Here is an 18,526-nt window from a genome sequence, read left to right on the forward strand (position 1 = left end):
TGAAATTTCAAGTTTTGGACTCATAACTCAAATATTTAGGTTCAATGAACTTATTTTTCATAAAAATCTATAGACTTAAGATTTAAAGTGTTAAGAACTCAAACTATTGAAAACAAAATTGAGGCCACTGGGAATACCTTTTCCTTGGTCAGAGGGAACAGATTGGGGTATTTAAATAATTCTTCTTAAGAATTCATATATGTTTTAGCTCTTTTGTTGTATTATTTATGCTTTGTTGCAAATAGTTGTTTGGTGTAGTCACCATTAGGGTGATCTGTGTCTCTTTGGTCAAGTTGGACCCTGGTCACACTATCTCAGTTCTCTTTGCGCATGTGCAGCTGAAGTGCATAAATGCATTTCTGTAAATAATTATTTAATAACTGACCTAGAATCAGTTATCATCTTTATTTGAGCTGTGCTGTTGTTTGATCTAAAACTGAATCTATTCAATAAAAAATTTACAACAGTAGAAACAACAATATTTAAATTCAAATCTAAGTTAAGTCTACTTGCATGTAGTTAACTCAAATAAAATAGTTAACTACAGAACTACAGAACTAATAATTGTGACTTTTCATTCTTGATTAAAGACGTGTATTTCAGTCTGGTTGCAACTACTTATTTAGCTATTTCTGGGGGTCATTTCTGTTAAGACATGGGTTAAAAAAGCAGCTATGGTGGAAGAGGTCTATTGAAATGGTGGTATGTGCAAAAAAAGTTCAAATGCAAGTTACATGCACATGAACGTTTCTATATAAGTCATATTTACCAGAAGGAAACTTTTAATTTTTCATTGATACACAAGTTGGCCAGTTGTTGGAAGGGGTATCAACATCATTTGCAACTTATTTTATTTTTTTTCAGTGATGTTTAAAAAAATATTAAAAAAAAGGTGTTGTATGTGACAGATAGGGTTGCCACCCATCCCGTAAAATACAGGATTGTCTCATATTTAAATATGAAATGATGCATCCCAAATTGAATCAATACAGCACGTGATATGTCCTATATATACTTAAGCTGGTCATATAGCGTCATGCGAAATTGATCCATATCATTAATTTAACCTTGATATTTTTGGGAAATTTTGCCTACAGTGGGTAATGGGCCATCTGAAAAGTCCAAATATGGTGCTAAAACATGCTAATGCTGTTGAGTGTGTGGTAAGGGACTGCCTGAAAAGTTTAAAACTGCATACTACCATACCGCTCATACTAATTCTGCCATAGACACATATGGCAGAAGCAGTAAAATTAGTATGGGTAGTATGCCATTTTGAACTCAGCGAACGTGCTAAAACTATGGAGGATGTGGTAAGGGACCATCTGAAAACTTCACGCCAACAATTGCTTTGTTCTCCAATATCAAACAATGTCTCTTTCATTTTTTTATGTTACATATCTATGTAATGTCTATCAATTTCTCTCTCTTACGCACGGACAGAAACACACATGCTAACACACCCACACACAGCTGCCTGTTTGTCAAGAGCTGGCCTGCACAAAAGCCAGTTAGAGGTTGATTGAACACTGCAGATGTGAAATTACCCATACCCCATTTGGGCCAATTTCCTTGTCTTTTGCTGGCTGTTACTGGCTATCTGAAGAGAGTCAACATCCATTCAGCCTCTCTTTTGCACACACACACACACACACACATAGTGCCCACTCTCACTTTTTTGTCTGTCTTTCTCATCCTCAGTTGTAAAAACAGCCAAGACTACCTGATCATTAATACGCAGCTTCATAGCAGAGAAAATAGAAGCCTATTAACTATAGAATAGGGAGAATAAAAGAAAAAAAAATTGACAGGGTGTTTTTCATACAAGCCTGAAAGAGACAGACAAAAGGACGAGAGAGGGGGTGGAGAGGAAGAGAGAGACAAAGAAAGCAGGACGGGCAGAAGGAGTGAAGGAAAGATGGAAAGAGAGTGCCAATGTGCCAGTTATGACAGACACACACTGAATGGGGAAGACAAATGACTGATGGAGAGTGACGGCGTTCGGGTTTCCTCGGTTCTTACCCTCTTAATCCCTCCATATCTCCATTACAATCTCTTGTTTTATTTTCTATACTAAACTCTATACCATCCCAGCATGTCATTAGTGCAGTCAGGATGGTTATATATGGACTGGAAGAACATCTTTTACAAGATGGACACAAACAGCAAAGAGCACAAGTCTCTGAGGTGGTCAGATTTTGCAAACAAATGTGTGTCCGTAATTAGAAGACAGTCTTTAGCCACGACGGAACGAGTCAAGGAATTTCAGAAATATAGATTTGGCATATTTACATGTAAAGTCATTTTATTTTCCCGTTTGAACTGACCATAACCACTGTATTAGAAGTTCTAGAACATTTGGTTTTGATTACAGAGTTGTTGGACTGAGAGGAATGTCTTTCAGTCTCTATTCATGAGCGGAGTCTTTTTAACTGACAGTAAAGGGAAAATGTTGTTTTGTCTCCATGGCAGAGTGCTTTCATCCAGCTCCATTTCTCCATCATCACTTGTCACTTGCACTTGGGTCACAATGACACAAACACTATCTTTGTGGGGACTTCCCATTAATTTCTGTTGCATTTATACAGACTGATCACAGTGTGAATTTTGCAACAGCAGTTTAAAATTGCTGTAGCTGAAATTGGTCTGTGCCTACCAAAATTGGAACCGCTGCCCCCGGTGGCTTAAGATGGAAATTATGTGGAACAGTTTTGGTTTAAGTGTCCACAGGGTAGTGCCAAAATTGAGTTGTATTTTTAGTTGTTAATGTACAGGCAACAGGAATGCATACTTGATTAACCATAGGCCCTAACCCAAACCCCAATGAATAGTGCTCATCATTGTTCTTGTGATCAGGTTGAGAAATAGACAATGGTTTACATCAGGGGTTTTCAAAGTCAAAGACAGTGGGCCTCCCTTGTGATACAATGCACACGATGGTGCCCAGATGGTGGATAGAACATAATTTGAAATTCCAATAATGGTCCATCTCAGTCAAACCAGTCAGAAAATCTGTAACAGAGAGGAGGAGGGATTGTGTGTGTGGGCAAAGGACTACTGAATAGAAACTCTTCTTGAATGTCCATGTTTTCATGTACCTCATATGTTAACAGCTGTGCACAGTTGGCTATATCAGTGGATTCGTCGATCTGGAGTGCAAAAAATGGGCTGTGTCTGATGCCGTCTAACACTTGCTCCTTCACATCCTCTGCCATGTCAGAGATTGACTCACTGTGTTGTCAGTGAGTGGAATAGAATCAAGCTTAGAAGCCGCTGCCTCTCCTACCATCAAGGAACACATAACTTTGGCTGCTAGAAGAACCCCTGGTATACATTTTATTGTCCACTCAAATGTACTGATGTAACTGTACATGACTGCTTATTTTAAACATGATCCCAACAAGCTAGACAGCTAACTAGGTAGGTAGGGCAAGCTACATGTGATTGCAATAGCATCTTAATTTAGTATGATTTATAAACTATTTTCCTTATGGGGACAGACAAATTGTCCCCACAATGTCAAAAATTTAGTGTTTTACTATCCTTATGGGGACATTTGGTCACACACATACACACACAGTTTTAGCTACATCATTATTCAACTGGCTTGCAGTGCTCTATATAGCAAACAGTATGTATTTGCTCCATAGGCTAAACATGAGGGAAAATGGCGCCATCTGGTGGAAAATATAACAATTTACATTTTGAACCCAGGGCTCCGGAATGAAAGCAAATATCATAGAATTGATTATATTATGCTTTTATCGTAGCCTACTGGGATCAAATATTGAAGTTTTAATGGGTTTCAATGGGAACATTTTTGTCGTGAAGGTCCTGAGTGCAACTATTTTGTGTACACAGTATTATAGGAACGGAGGTTGAAATACCAAATTTACCCCCAGAATACATACCACTGGCAAGAGTTATGCTGTTGGCATTAACACTCATTTAACAAAAAAAAAGCTGACTTGGTCGCACAAGTGCTAAACGATAGTACCATCAGTTATGTTGTAGCCTATTTAAGGCAGTAAATGTAATTTTCGTAAAACCTTCATTTGAATCAACCCTGTCTGCAATAACATTAAATATATAGTCTTTTCGAGTGACGTCCCCTTCACGCAGTGCCATATAAAAGCGCAAAATGCTGCTTATAACTTGCCTTTATATTGTATTGTTTATTTTTCAATGAGTGTATTTCCCATGCTTCAAACACACACGTCGGAGGCCCAGCGCGTTCATTTGGCAGTCTCCTAATGGATAATATGGATTTAAGTAAAACTTTGGAGAGATGCTTTTCACACAACATAATTCACGTAGCGAGATTTTGAATTATGTGGGGGTTTGGTTGATGAGACCAGGAAAACCCATCTGCCGTGAAACAGAGATTTCAAGCCAAAGGCGGAAACACCAGCAACCAATCACAATCAGATAATCACAGAATAATGGAATAAAAGTTTAAAGCCGTTGCCTTTTGAACTGGCTGTTTAGATGCAGGCCACACAAATGGAAAGAAAAAAAAAAATATTCAATGGATGGAAAGGCATGTCTTATTGGCTATTTATTTTAATTTTAAAGCAACATACTTTAAACTCCTTATCAGACAGCAACAGTGCATGAACGTGTATCCCTTTGCTCTCGAAGGCGTCTGATCCACAACGAGAAGTGAGAACTGTCCGATTTGACAGCACGTATTTCACGCCTCCCCAAACTGCAGCCGTCTACTCTGGTCTACTTTCAAGGCGAGGTGTTTGGCTTCTCAAATGAGCCTATTGACTCCTCAAATGAACCTATTGACTCGCAGGACTCCCACAAAATGTACCTAAATAAAAATAAAATTGACTGAAATGTATTATGTTTTTAAGGAACAGAATTTGTTCTTGTTATTCGTCTACTGTGCCAGAGAAGAAGAAAAAAACATTTTACAGACACATGGGTTGGTATAAATCTTCACTTCTTTCAGTCACCTACTGGTTGGGGCTGGTGAAATGTGGAGATTTATAGTACAAAAGGACTTGAATATTGATCGGTTTCTCACCCACACCTATCATATTACTTCTGAAGACATGGATTTACCCACTGGAGTGGTACTGATTAGGCTACTTCTCTTCTGCCCCATTTCGGACCTTCTGTGATTTGGTCACCATTCACTTGCATTGAATGGACCGACAGAGCTGAGATATTCTTAAAAAAAAAATAATCTGCATTTGTGTTCTGCAAAAGAAAGTCATACACATCTGGGATATTTATTTCATATATGGGAACATGTTTATTTTTGGGTGTATTATCCCTAAGTGTGTGCTCTCGTGTCTATACATTTCTGGCTTGGCGGAGGTCCGACCCATTACAAACTGCAAGATTCTCTCCGATTCCCAAGGACAAACTCAGGTTATGTTCTGACACTCAGAGAGCAAAATAAATAGTGTGCATAGTGGTGAAATCAGCATTAAAATGTCTGCATCTTTGATTTAGCCCTTTCCTGTGTGTCCGTGCTGGAATTAACATTGACTTCAAAGTCCTTTCTAAAGCCTGCATCTGTGCATAGGAGCGCGTGTGTGTTTTGTTCTGCAGGCATTGTGTGTTTAAATGTGTACTGAGGCACTGATCCATGCAAAAACCACACTGGCACAACACTGCCCTTTACATCAACCCCAGGCCTCTGTTGCTGTCTCTATTGCTTTGATTACATTTACACAAGAATATTCAGTCAGATGAAGTTTGTTAGTTGTCTACTTTGCAATTGTCTACGCAATAACAATACATATTTAGGGTTAGTTCACCCAGAAAAAAATAAAATTCTGTCAGAATTTACTCCAAATCTGTGACTTTTGTTCTTCAAAACATAAGAGAATGCATTTTCTTTCAGTGTTGATGAAGCGTTTTTTTTGTTGTTGTTGTCCCAATGAATGTTGACTGATGAAACAAAAAGTCATATAAGTTTGGACAACATCAGGGGAAGTAAATTACAGAATTGTAATGTAAGAAAACTGTCACTTTTTCCACTGGTAATGCAAAATGTATTATAAAATACACATTTTCATCCAGCCCAGTGTAATGCATTTCTTGCCTCAAGCCAATGACACACATGTCAATAACCAAATAAGTGTTTTATATGCACAATGAGATTATTTTTTATTCACGTCAATGCTGAAATGCCGTGCTTGAAACCTTTAAGACTTGAAAAAACAAACAAACAAAAAACGATCAACTGACCTCCTGAATATCCTACTAGTTTTGCACTGAGGAAGAGCAGATTGGAAGAACACAGTAGCGAGGTTGAAATTATTGACTTGTCTTAATTGAATCAAAATCAAGAACAAATAAAAGAGTGGAGTGTAAATAAGTCATAAACGCAGGTGCAAACAATAACTAATTAACTAAGAGTTATCTAATTAACTCTTGAAACGATTAACACTGCAGGAAATCAAAACCGCATGGCGCCATCTAGTGGCTGAGGGAGTGAACTGCGCCAGTCCTCCATTCAAATGTATTGGCCATTGAGCCAACCCAAACCGATTTTTTCGTCATGTCTATGGACTACTTTACTAACAGAGAGAGGATATTGCTTTTAGTAAGTAAACAGTTTAAAGTGACATAATTTCTCTAGATAAGACATATCCTAATCAAAATAGCTTGAATAAATATTTCAGTGGTGTAATGTTTGGTAATGTTATTCTTACATCTGTTTTTGCGACTGAAGTTCCTGTAGTTGCATTACACACACACACTGGGCCTAAAGCACAAAAATGACTGAGTGCACCTTTAACCATATGTATCCAGTAACTCACATCTTGTGTCGCAATAACTGCAGGTTGCACATATGCAGTCTGTCTGTGTTCTGCAATCCAGTTGTCTCCTAATGTTAATCTATGACTGTATTCTTGCATCTCATGGCATTTATTACAACAGAACATCTCCATTTAAGAAGCAGCTGTAAAGATGTCAAACATTTCCAATTAAAGTGTATAGTTTATTTATTTTATTATATTTTACAGATATGTACAATATGGACATACAACATACATCACATTAACTATAAAAATGCTTCTGAAATACCAGTGATGAGACATATACGTATATTTTACACATTTTCTGATAAGAAAACTTACTTTACGACACACAAATAAACCTGAACAGTTGAAAAAGACAGTTGAATTCATAACTCGGAGAGAATTTGATGGTCTAAGCGAACCAGTGTTCTGTCAGAATGTTAACCGCATGCATTTTAATGAGACACATTAAATGGTAATGTAAACAATAGCTATGATCCCAGAGATAAATAAACCAGTAAGCATGAAAATAAATATAAATTACATACATGCATGCACATGTTTACTTAACCATCTAAATGAAAACATTCATTACTTCTGTTGTTTTAAAATACATTTTTAGGTGAATTTTCATTTTTAAGTGAACTATCACTTATCACTATTTACTTAAAAAGTTTCTTGCCTGGAGACAATGGCACACTACTAAGTGTTTTGACTATAATACTCATCATGTCCAAGCAATACATAATTATAATGACTACAGACTGACCCTAAAAATCCTTAGCCAAGACTTTTGCATTTCTAATAATAATTATAATAAACATTATTGGTGCATTTATGAATTGGGCAGCGAGGATGACCCTGATGTCCCCAAAGGAAGGCATTGTCAGATTTAACTCACTTTTAGGGACAATTTTGGCCCCAAACTACTGTATATCTAAATAAACCCACATACATGCACACACACATACAAACAAAACAGATTCTTATGTGTAAGAAAGTGACTACTAGAATTTGTAACTACTGTTGCAGTATATGTTAAAAAACTTCTGGCATAGAAATACCTATTGCACACAGAAAGGCTGTCAGAATAGCTGTCATTGAGTTCATTAGTTCTTCGACTAAGTAATGGCAGGCCTGTCAGTCATCATTCTCGAAGTCCAGATCAGGGAAATGGCTAGTCATGTACTGAGTTAAGTCAAAATCTCCGACTTGGAACTCAACGTCTTTCCACTTCTTGTGTGTGAATTTACCCTGAGGAGTGTTCAAGGAAAAGCTCTTTATTTTCAAACAGGGAAGAATTGCCACTTTCTTGAATTTCATCTCCATTCCCCAGTCCTTATAACAAGAGAGAAAGAAAGAGAGAAATAAGGGCAATTTGCTTAAGAGCTTCCTTCTGTTTTTGATTAGATTAACTTACAAGGACATCATGTTTTATTTTATGTAGAATAAAAGACGATATATACCTTTCCACACTTACTGCAGCTGATAACACGTCCAGGTTCCCAATCTTCAAAAGTCCTTTCCAGAAATACCGGCCCACCTGCTTTATAATACCTGCTATATGAAAAATAATTGTTACACTTCAAGACATACGCTTTGACTACAGACTGACCCTAAAAAACCCTTACCCAAGCCTTTTGCATTTTTTTATAATAATAATAATAATAAACATTAACCATAATAAACCATAAAAAATAACAACCACGACATTGGTCTAAAACACAGACATAAGTATTAATTAAATAATTATTATATCAAAAATGTATCTCATCACATATCTCATCAAAAGTTTCTCCTTGGTTCTGCATATTTTAGAATTAGTTCATATCTATTCAGTCTATGACATTGACCATGACATTTTGGGGTATGACAACTCACTCAAAATCAGGATTGACGTTAACATGGTGTGAATTCTCTATGTGTCTTATATCTGCTCCATAGCCGACGGGAGTGAAGCATCCTCTACACCGAAGCTGCACCTGAGCTGGATTGTAGTGCTGCTTTCTCTCTTCCCTGTTCTTCTCAGCCTGGATTCGAATCATAACAGCCATTTGTTGAAGCTCTGATATCTGACAGACAGAAAGGGAGAGCTTACTTAAGGCAAATGTAAAGTTAAATGGAAATTTAGTTCACCCAAAAAAAGGCACTGTGGCTTTAAGAACTGTAAGTAATAGAAATTGTTTATTCCAAGTTAGGAAATAGACATGGACAGAAAAAATGAAAATAATTTATGCAAATATTGAAATGAATGCAAACCTTCCGTTGGAACTCCCTGGGAGTCATGCTCTGCACAAAGTCAATAGCTTTTGCGGTCAGGCTTTCTAGATGTTCATTGATGAACTCCCTGCGTAGCTCACGGCCACCTTCTTGAGCCACCACTGAGTAGACACTGTTCTGAGCTCGAGCCCGCCCACTGGCCTGCTGCTGAGCAATTTCATTGGTCAACAGGCCATAACGTACAACCACGTTGCATTCTGGAATGTCAAGGCCTTCCTCTGCTACACTGGTGGAGATAAGGAGGTTCAGGGCACCGTCTCTAAATGTTTTAATAGTGTCCTTCTGTCCTCTCTAAGAACAAATACAAGAATCAGGCACAAACATAAAGGAGATAACCTTCTTTACTGCTTATTAAAGTATGTTAGTATATATGATGAAAATCAGAATATAGCATTTAAAGGGGTACTTCACCCAAAAATGAAAACGATGACAGATTTTTAATTTTAGGGTGAACTATTCCTTTAATTCTCCTGCATAAAGTGTGCCTGCACTACCTGGGTCATGTGGTTCACACCAGCGCCCACTCCAGTGAGAATGCCAGCACGTATATTGACTCTACGCAGCTCAGAGTTGGAGTTCACCCAGTCATACAGACAGTGGGTGCTCCTGCGGGTCTTTGCGAAGATGATACCACGAGAGTCTTGGTCCTTAAACTGTTCTACCAGTGTCTGCTGCAACTGGGCCAGTTTGGGGTTTTCATAGTCGTCATTCGATGCCAGCTGCCATAACTCTACACGGTTCTCTGAGTACAGAGAGAATAGCAGAACTATCAGCTTCAATGTCATCAGTGTGACTGGTTGAGATTTCATAATTCTGATCACCATTAATATAAAGGATTCTAAGTTCAGCCATGAAACTCTACATGACGCAAGCTGATAGGTCCTTCGAACATATAATCTGTTAAACCAATCGGTTTGCATGGTGCTGCTGATAGATCCTTTGACAGTCAACTTGTGTACTTTCTCTTTGTCTAACATTTAAATAGTTTCATGTGTTTGCAGGTAATCTATTTTCACTGTAATGCACTACAAAGGTTTTCTCTCTGAAACCCTCCTCCTCCCCAGCATCACTTGTCTAGATCTGCTTCAAGGGGATTGTATGTATGGCTAATTGTGCCACAGCAGCAACATTTCTTACATGTTCAACATGTCTGTGTATGTTCTAACAGTAGCAAGTCTTTATATTTGCTCTGCATCAGCAACAGTGTAAGCTGATCTAGTCTGTCAAGACCAAACTTACCAACTTGCCATATCGATTTTAGCACCTTAAAAGTGAAGATTCTCTAATCTTTTACTCACCTTTATGCCATCCCAGATGTGTATGACTTTCTATCATCTGCTGAACTTGATTTAATATTTTTAGAAGAATTCCTTAGCTCTTTTGGACCACAAAATGCAAGTGAATGGGTACCAACATTTTGCAGCTCCAAAAATAACTTAAGTCACACAAAAGTAATCCATATGACTCCAATGTTTAAATGAATGTCTTTGGAAGCGATATAAAAGGAGAAACAGGTCAATATTTGTAAGTCCTTAGTTTACTAAAAAAATCTCCTCCCTGCTCAGTCAATCTTCACTTTAACTTTCATATTCTTCTTCTTGTGTTTTTGGTGATTCATATTTGTCATACATCGCCCCCTACTGGGCAAGGAGAAGAAATTCTAGCAGAAAAGGACATAAAAATTTACCTTTTTCTCACCGACACCTATAATATCACTAATAGTGCACTCGGTCAGTTATTTGTCAGTTGTACTACATAAATAGTAATTTTATTGTGTTTTTTGTCCTTTTGGCACTTGAAATTCCCTGGTTACTTTCTTTCAATGCAAAATAGCTTGCAAAACTTCTCCTTTTGTGTTCCACAGAACAAAGGAATTCATACAGCTTTGAAATGACATAAGTGTGAGTAAATAGTGACCTATTTGTCATTTTTGGTTGAACTATTCCTGTAAGAGCTTTGCATTAATCAGCAACACAAGAATCCAAACCTTCAAAAAGCCCCTGGAGAAAGTAATCAGTTCCATCCAGAAAGTTTTTCCTTGAAGTATAGAACTCGCTTAGAACCCGGAATGCATCCACCATGCGAACAGTGTCATTGATGAGAAGAGCATCATTGTATTGCCGCAGGTGCAGAGCACATTGAGCGATCAATCTGTTCTCCAACTTTACACCTGACACACACACACACACACACACACACACAGACACACACAGTCTTTTTTGTTTGGGATAGGGACTGTGGATGACTGTTGTCATCTTTCAGACCATTTGCATAATCTTCATATCTACTGGTCTATCGAGCATGTGAGAAAACACTGCAAAATGACCTGCTGCCCAGTGAATGAAGACCAAGGAAATGTATACATTTTTCCTTACAATCTTGCTTTTTAAAAATACAAATATATGCTAGTTCATTCATGTTCTTAAAACACACTAAGTTGTAGTAACAATGTCCTCTAACCTTTTTTTTCCAGTTCCACCACGTCAGCTTCATATTCCTGTGTGCCCACCTCTTGCAGGCTTAAACACTCCTTTGACGGCATGAACTTGTGAATCATTGACATCATCGACTTCAGGTGATCCCCAAATGGATCCTGTTGAGCATGCACACACACACACACACACACACACACACACACACACACACACACACACACACACACACACAGTCAAGGTAAAATTCAATGGCACACAGAGGTCAGCATAGACTAGAATGGATCACATGAGCTAGAGATGTATCAGAAATTTACCTTAAGTCTTTTTTCAACAATGTCATATTTCTTTTTGGGTCTGGGGACAACTCTTTGCAGCACTGGCATATAATTCTTGGTGGACACAATTGCAGAATCCAGATTGGCACAGATCTGACAAAGAGAGAAAAATAGTGTGATAATTCTTTCACTCACTAGCACAAAATAAATAAAACTTCAAATGGCTGTTTGTATAAAACGGGTCTTATCAACTAAGTTTTATTAGTAATTTGATAACACTTTACAATAAGTTTGTACTTTTTCAGCATTTATTATTCTTGGTTAATGTTAATTTCAACATACTAACAAATGTTTCTTTTATAAAAAAAAAAGAAAATGCATTATGAACTTACAATGAATAATTTTATTTTATAAATGAACATTAACCAAGATTAATAAATGCTGTTAAAAACATTGTTCATTGTTTGTTCATGATACCGAATGCATTTACTAATGATAACAAATACAAACTTATTGGACAGCTTTACAATGCATTTTTTTGTCCCTGGGGTTAACATATAATGCTAGCAGTGGCGTAACAACAGGAAGGGCAAGGTGGGTGAGAGAGGTAAGAGGGGGCTCATAGGGGACTGTTAAAAATTAACGTGGGCCCAATAGGCAATGAAAAACACCTTCCGGAAGTTTAAAAGGGTCCCGACAGGTGCTTTGCACAGGGGCCCGTAAGATCCAAGTCATGCCAATAAATACTGGTAAAGTATTATGTACCAAAAATAATGTAGTTTTTCATGACCACCTTCCCTCTAGCCTTTAGTACTAATCGGTCCATTATTTACTTCTGCACCTTTATGAAACACCCCCTTTGCATTTGGTGCTCATATACCTGCTAAGAGTTTGCTCTAATTTCCGCAGTTGTGTCCAATAGGGTTTTTAACTGCCCCATCCATTCTGTAAATTACCCCTTTGGACTGGGAAGCAAGTTTTGATTTCTAAAAGTTACTGTATGCTTTCATAGTACATCAAGCACTTTTATCTAAAAAGATCAAGGAAATTGAGATTCCTCATGATATGACATTTACTTACACACACACACGCACACGCACACGCACACACACGCGTAGTGTTTCCATGTTTTATGGGGACTTTCCATAGACATAATGGTTTTTATACTGTACAAACTTTATATTCTATCCCCTAAACCTAACTCTACCCCTAAACCTAACCCTCACAGAAAACATTCTGCATTTTTACATTTTCAAAAAACATAATTTAGTATGATTTATAAGCTGTTTTCCTCATGGGGACCGACAAAATGTCCCCACAAGGTCAAAAATTTCGGGTTTTACTATCCTTATGGGGACATTTGGTCCCCACAAAGTGATAAATACACGCTCTCTCACACACACACACACACACACACACACACACCTGCAGGACGTGTTCAACAGCTTTATCCAGATTCTTATTTCCTCCAGTCCCAGGTGATGCCGTGAGGCCCAAAACCTGTGGCAGATTCCTTTCCTTTTTCAATTTAATTTCCACAAAGCGGCTCATAATCTTGTTATAGACATTGTCTTTGTGTGTGTGGTGACACTCGTCTATGACCAGCAGGGTAAAGTCTGAATGGAGACAGATGGAGGCCATGATTTAAATCTGTGTACTGTGTTCAAGCAAATTCATATTTGCAGGTATCAAGAAGTGTTTGCATTTGAGTCACTCTAAAACAATATTTATATTTTACTATCATTTACATTAATGTGCTTTATGTGACATTTTAAAGCTGAAGTGTGAAATTCTACCTGTGAGCTCCACATGTTTGTCCTCCTCCATGCTTGCCAGGGAATTCTCCAAGATCTGAGCAGTGCAGATGACCAGGTCTGAGTTCCTGACCACATTTCCAAAGAAGTCTTTCTCATCACTATCTCCACTGATAGCCACTATCCTGCATTCTTTTCCAAGGTAAGGCCTGAATTCTTTTTCATAATGCTGGTCTACCAGATGCACCTGAGAACAATGTATATACTGTACATATGGTTGCACACATGCATAAATGTTCGATCACACAAATTAAATACAATTATTTCAATTATTTAAATGTTCTCCTTTGGCCTTTTTAATCTAATCTAAAGAGTCAAAATGTCAATGAGAAGTCTCTGCTAATTATTACAACAGAATCTATTCCATCCACGGATGGAGAGAGAAATTTATAAACATGTAATATTATGCACAGACTGAAAGAGTGATACACGACAAATCTTTACCTTGTTGACAAGCACTGCCACTTTGCCATTGGTTTTGGTCTCCAGGTGTTTCTTAGTGACATATACTGCTGCTCTGGTTTTTCCTCCACCGGTGGGCAGCCAGATGATGCTGTTCTCTCCTCTCAGTGCTGTCTGCACCACCTCTTCCTGGTACGATCTGAGATTGATCTCCATCTACACACACACACAGTCAGCACAACAAAGTGTAACAAAGAAAGCTGTATACATTTAGTCAAAATCAAATAACACTTGAAGCATGCTTTTCTGTATTAAGCATTTCTTACATGTATATAACTTGAGCTGCATACATTTACGACACTTTGCCCATACAACTGAGGTGGTTATGAGGAGCATTATGCCTTATGAAGAGCACCATACACAAGACCAACAAAGTGATTCATTACTGAAAAATGTTTAGTTGACCAGTTTTCTCCTACAACTACAGTATGTACAGAAAGTTTCTGTACTTAGAGAAACAGAACACAATACTATAAATCTTACATGTTCTAAGATCAGAAACATTCTGCCCTAACATTACTAACGTGTGTGTATGTGTGTGTGTGTGTTTACATCTGATTAGACGTGACTACAGCAGGCTCAAGTTATTAAAATGCCTTTATCATTAGTAAATGCATTAGTCATCATGAACTAACCACGAACAATGTTTTGAACAACATTTATTTATCTTGGTTAATGTCATTTTTGATCAACACAATTTATTGATTTTATTCCTGATTAACCAGTAATCTGTTACTGCATAACTGAATAAAAGGTAGAATAAAGATGTTTAGGATCTTTTCTCACTTCTTTTGCATAATCTTCATATCGACTGGTCTATCGAGCATGTGAGAAAACACTGCAAAATGACCTGCTACCATTTAAGGGGAACAAGTGAAATGTTACTAGTAATTAACCAATAATCTCTGTTATTTAATGGTGTTCTTTAACTTTAAATATCGGATCATCTGTATTTGTTTAACAGAACAACATACAAATCAGGTTAAAACGATTAAAGTATCAGCACAATGTATCGACACTTCTACCTGCTTATTTTTGAATAGGACTAAAGAAATGTGTGATATTGTTAATAATGTGTGTGTACAGAATTTTCACTCACCTCTGCTGCTGCCACTATAGTGCTGAGAGGTCTGCGAGGAAATCCTTCTGCTGCGTTTTAAAACCTTTACTTCATGAGCTTGCTGTGCAGAAAACGAAACCAAAAACAGAGAAAGGGCCCAGCACGAGGAGATTAATGACATACTACAATAGATGGACCAAAATCAATGACAGCAGCTGTCTATTCTGTGTTATCATCACAAATGATTTTACTAATATTTTGGTGTTTTAATAGGAGTGATGTTTAACATCTAAATAAGAGGAAACAAAAAAAAAACGAAATTTGTATCAGGTCTTTTCTTTGTTCCATTGCAGAGTAGAATTTGACTTGTAGGTTGCCGAGAGGGGGAGCAACTTATGTAAATGCTGCACTTGAGCTGAAATGAGAGAACAAATGAGACCTTTGTGGGGCCCCAGCTTGCAGTCAGTGATGTTTGGAAATCAAAACTGAAGAGATTTCTTTTCTTTGTCATTTGCAAGTTATCATGCACTGACAAATATATATATATATATATATATATATATATATATATATATATATATATATATATATATATATGGGATGTAAACATAGCAGAAAAGAATAAGTACTTTCTACATTGATTAAGTCTGAACTTGAAAATATTAAGTAAATTCTACATTTGTACACAACTCAAACATGTAAAAATGAATGCTCTAGCTCAGGGGTTGGGGAAACATTTTTCACTAAGGAGACAATTTTTACATTTTTGTTTGATGCATTTTTTCAAAAGAGCCATAGCACAAACAAATAATTTACTTTTTTCAAAAACAAAATTTTTCGATAAAATAAAATGTTTATATTACCCATAGACTACTTAAAAACAAACAAATATGCACAAATTATATGGTTATATGGTACATTTAAATATGCACTTCCCTTTCAATCTGGGCGATATGTACACATTTTTTTAATGATAATCGCCTTTAAAATATCATATCCATTTATATGTTCAACCTTGGCAGGGTGCCAAGAGTCGGTGAATATTTTTGCTTTAAAAAATGTATTAATTTATTGAAACATGAAAAACATAAACAAAAGACATTTCCCTGAATCCAAACATTTAGCGTCTCCAATGGCACATTATTCTTGCAAACAGGTTTCAGTCGAATGTTTCACTAGACAGGCTCATGTTGCAAAACTCTGAACAAACAGAGAATCAGACAAAAGCATTGACGGCTTTTCTTTTGTCTGTTCTTAAAAATATAATAAAGTGTGTTTTTTCAAGTGCATGTCTTTCTGACTAACAGCATTTCTTGTCATGTGTCACTCCAAGACATCTTACAGGTCACCCACCTGGGTAGATGAGCAAAATTACCTGCGCATGAAATACATTGGGACAAAGGAGTTTGTGAACTGGATTTAGCCTTGTCGTATTTGTAGTATAGCATGTGCTATTTCAAACCCTGGGTGCATATATAAATAAAACCGCTCTTAGAAAATGCTCTTAACCGCAAAGATCAATAGCTATTGGGAAAGGAGGCCCAGAACTCTATGAATGTGCGTGTTTTGGAGAAATGTTTTCATTGCACTCGTGAAAAACGGAGCTCGCTGTGCAGACATATCAAATCAGACACACATTGGCTGCTTTTCTTTCGTCTGTTCTTCAAAATAGAATCACAAGTTTCGTCAAACGTGCATCTTTGCGTCTAATTTTGAAGTCTTAACAGGTCACACTCCACAGTGGCTGGTACATCAGCAAAATATTTTGCATGAAAAATCCACATTTGACGGGTGTTAATTTCAAACCTTGTTCACCAGGAGTAGGCTGTACAACAAATTGGGGAAAAAGAAAAGAAAGCTTTGCAATCACACCCACACTTTCTGTAGGAATATTATCTCTAGAAAGTTTTAAACGATCATGTGTTGGTGAATGGGGAGACACCCAGCGAGCCACTCGATTTTTAACAAAGAGCCACTTGTGACTCGCGAGCCATAGGTTGCCTGTGACGAGGCAGGCGAGGAATGAGGATCTAAATGCAGCTTTATTAACAAAGAATAAGCAAACTAAATCACAATATAAAGAAAACCAAAACACAGGGCACCGAGCATCAAACAAAACATGCAAATGCTGACAAAGGAAACAGGGAAAACCAGGGCTTAAATATACAGAGGCAAACAAGGGAATGAGGAACACCTGAGAAAATAATCAGAAGAAAACCAATCAAGAAATTAAACTAAAAAAAGGACTAAAAAACTAAACAAGAATTTCAACATAAAAGACAAAAAACAGGGAATATGTGACATTGCCGACCCCTGATCTAGCTTATAAGTAAATATTATTTATGATTATAATGCATCAACATGTATCAATCCTAAAGCAAAAAAACCATGTCATATTTATTCGCTGATTTGAGTTCATTTCACTTTAAATAAGTGAAGTAAATTGTATGTACATTTTTGCACCAGGGCTTGAATAATTAATGAACTTGCTTGGTTTCATTTTTTGTAAATTGATTTACACCATTTTTATTGTTGACTTTGTTGTTACGTTTGGTTACTTCTTGTTTTACAAAGTCTGAAGTCTACTCATAATTATCTGTTATATAATAAATTATGTTGGTTGTTACAGTCATTGTGTATTGTGCACCAAGTGTTGAGGTCTGTGTGCTCTGCTGTGCAATCTGTTTCTATCCCCAGCAATGTAATGTTGTCCAACTGACTGCATAGCATGCAATAAGCCTTCTCTGTAAGCCATGTGGTACATGATTAAGTGTTTATAAGGAAGTTTAAAAATTTGAACTGTTCTAATAAAATATTCATTTAAATTTGACTAAGTTTAAGCACTGTGTACATCAGAATTGTAATAAAGTTACTGCATTAACTGGAATGTTTAACTTGAATTTACTCTCTCACTCAATATTATGTCATGAAGTTGTTTTTATTATATACCTTAAAATGTAATTTAATTCGAAAAACTATGTGCAAAAACATGTGAAATAAAAGTTTGGTAAATCTCACTGGTCAGTGTGTTCAGGCTTGTCAAAACAAACTATAGACTGTTTGAGTTGGTGCTCCGGTATTGACATTGGAATGTTAGAATTATTGAAAATGAATATTGTTCAAGGGCCTGCGTAGCTCAGCGAGAATTGACGCAAACTATGTGTTGAGTGACTCCAGCCAGGTCTCCTAAGCAACTAAATTGACCTGTTTGCTAGGGAGGGTAGGGTCACATGGGGTAACCTCCTCGCGGTCGTGATTATTGGTTCTCGCTCTCAATGGGGCATGTGGTAAGTTGTGCATGGATCGCAGAGAGTCTCTGCGACGTCATGCATAACGAGCCACGTGATGAGATGAGTGGATTGAAGATATCAGAGGCAACTGAGGCTTGTACTCCCCCCCGATTGAGGTGAGTAACTGCGCCACCACGAGGACC

At 37.2% G+C, this 18,526-nt stretch overlaps 1 protein-coding gene across 2 annotated transcripts; it reads right to left on the bottom strand.

Moving 5' to 3' along the window:
- Positions 1-6,931: 6,931 nt before the first annotated feature.
- LOC127647202 (ATP-dependent RNA helicase DHX58-like) lies at positions 6,932-15,212 on the bottom strand. Of its 2 annotated transcripts, none has more exons than XM_052131322.1 (12): positions 15,133-15,212; positions 14,016-14,189; positions 13,554-13,758; positions 13,183-13,373; positions 11,797-11,910; positions 11,508-11,640; positions 11,035-11,217; positions 9,542-9,789; positions 9,027-9,338; positions 8,649-8,839; positions 8,234-8,324; positions 6,932-8,105 (listed from the first exon to the last, which is right to left on the bottom strand). In XM_052131322.1, exons 2-12 carry the CDS (start codon positions 14,187-14,189, stop codon positions 7,908-7,910), a joined length of 2,040 nt encoding a protein of 679 aa, XP_051987282.1. In that variant the 5' UTR covers positions 15,133-15,212; the 3' UTR covers positions 6,932-7,907. The 2 variants fall into 2 exon arrangements, with proteins under 2 accessions (XP_051987282.1, XP_051987281.1); XM_052131321.1 differs by having other exon boundaries at positions 8,234-8,327.
- Between the last annotated feature and the right edge of the window lie 3,314 nt (positions 15,213-18,526).

Source organism: Xyrauchen texanus, chromosome 8 (assembly GCF_025860055.1).
Source record: "Xyrauchen texanus isolate HMW12.3.18 chromosome 8, RBS_HiC_50CHRs, whole genome shotgun sequence".
NCBI lineage: Eukaryota > Metazoa > Chordata > Actinopteri > Cypriniformes > Catostomidae > Xyrauchen > Xyrauchen texanus.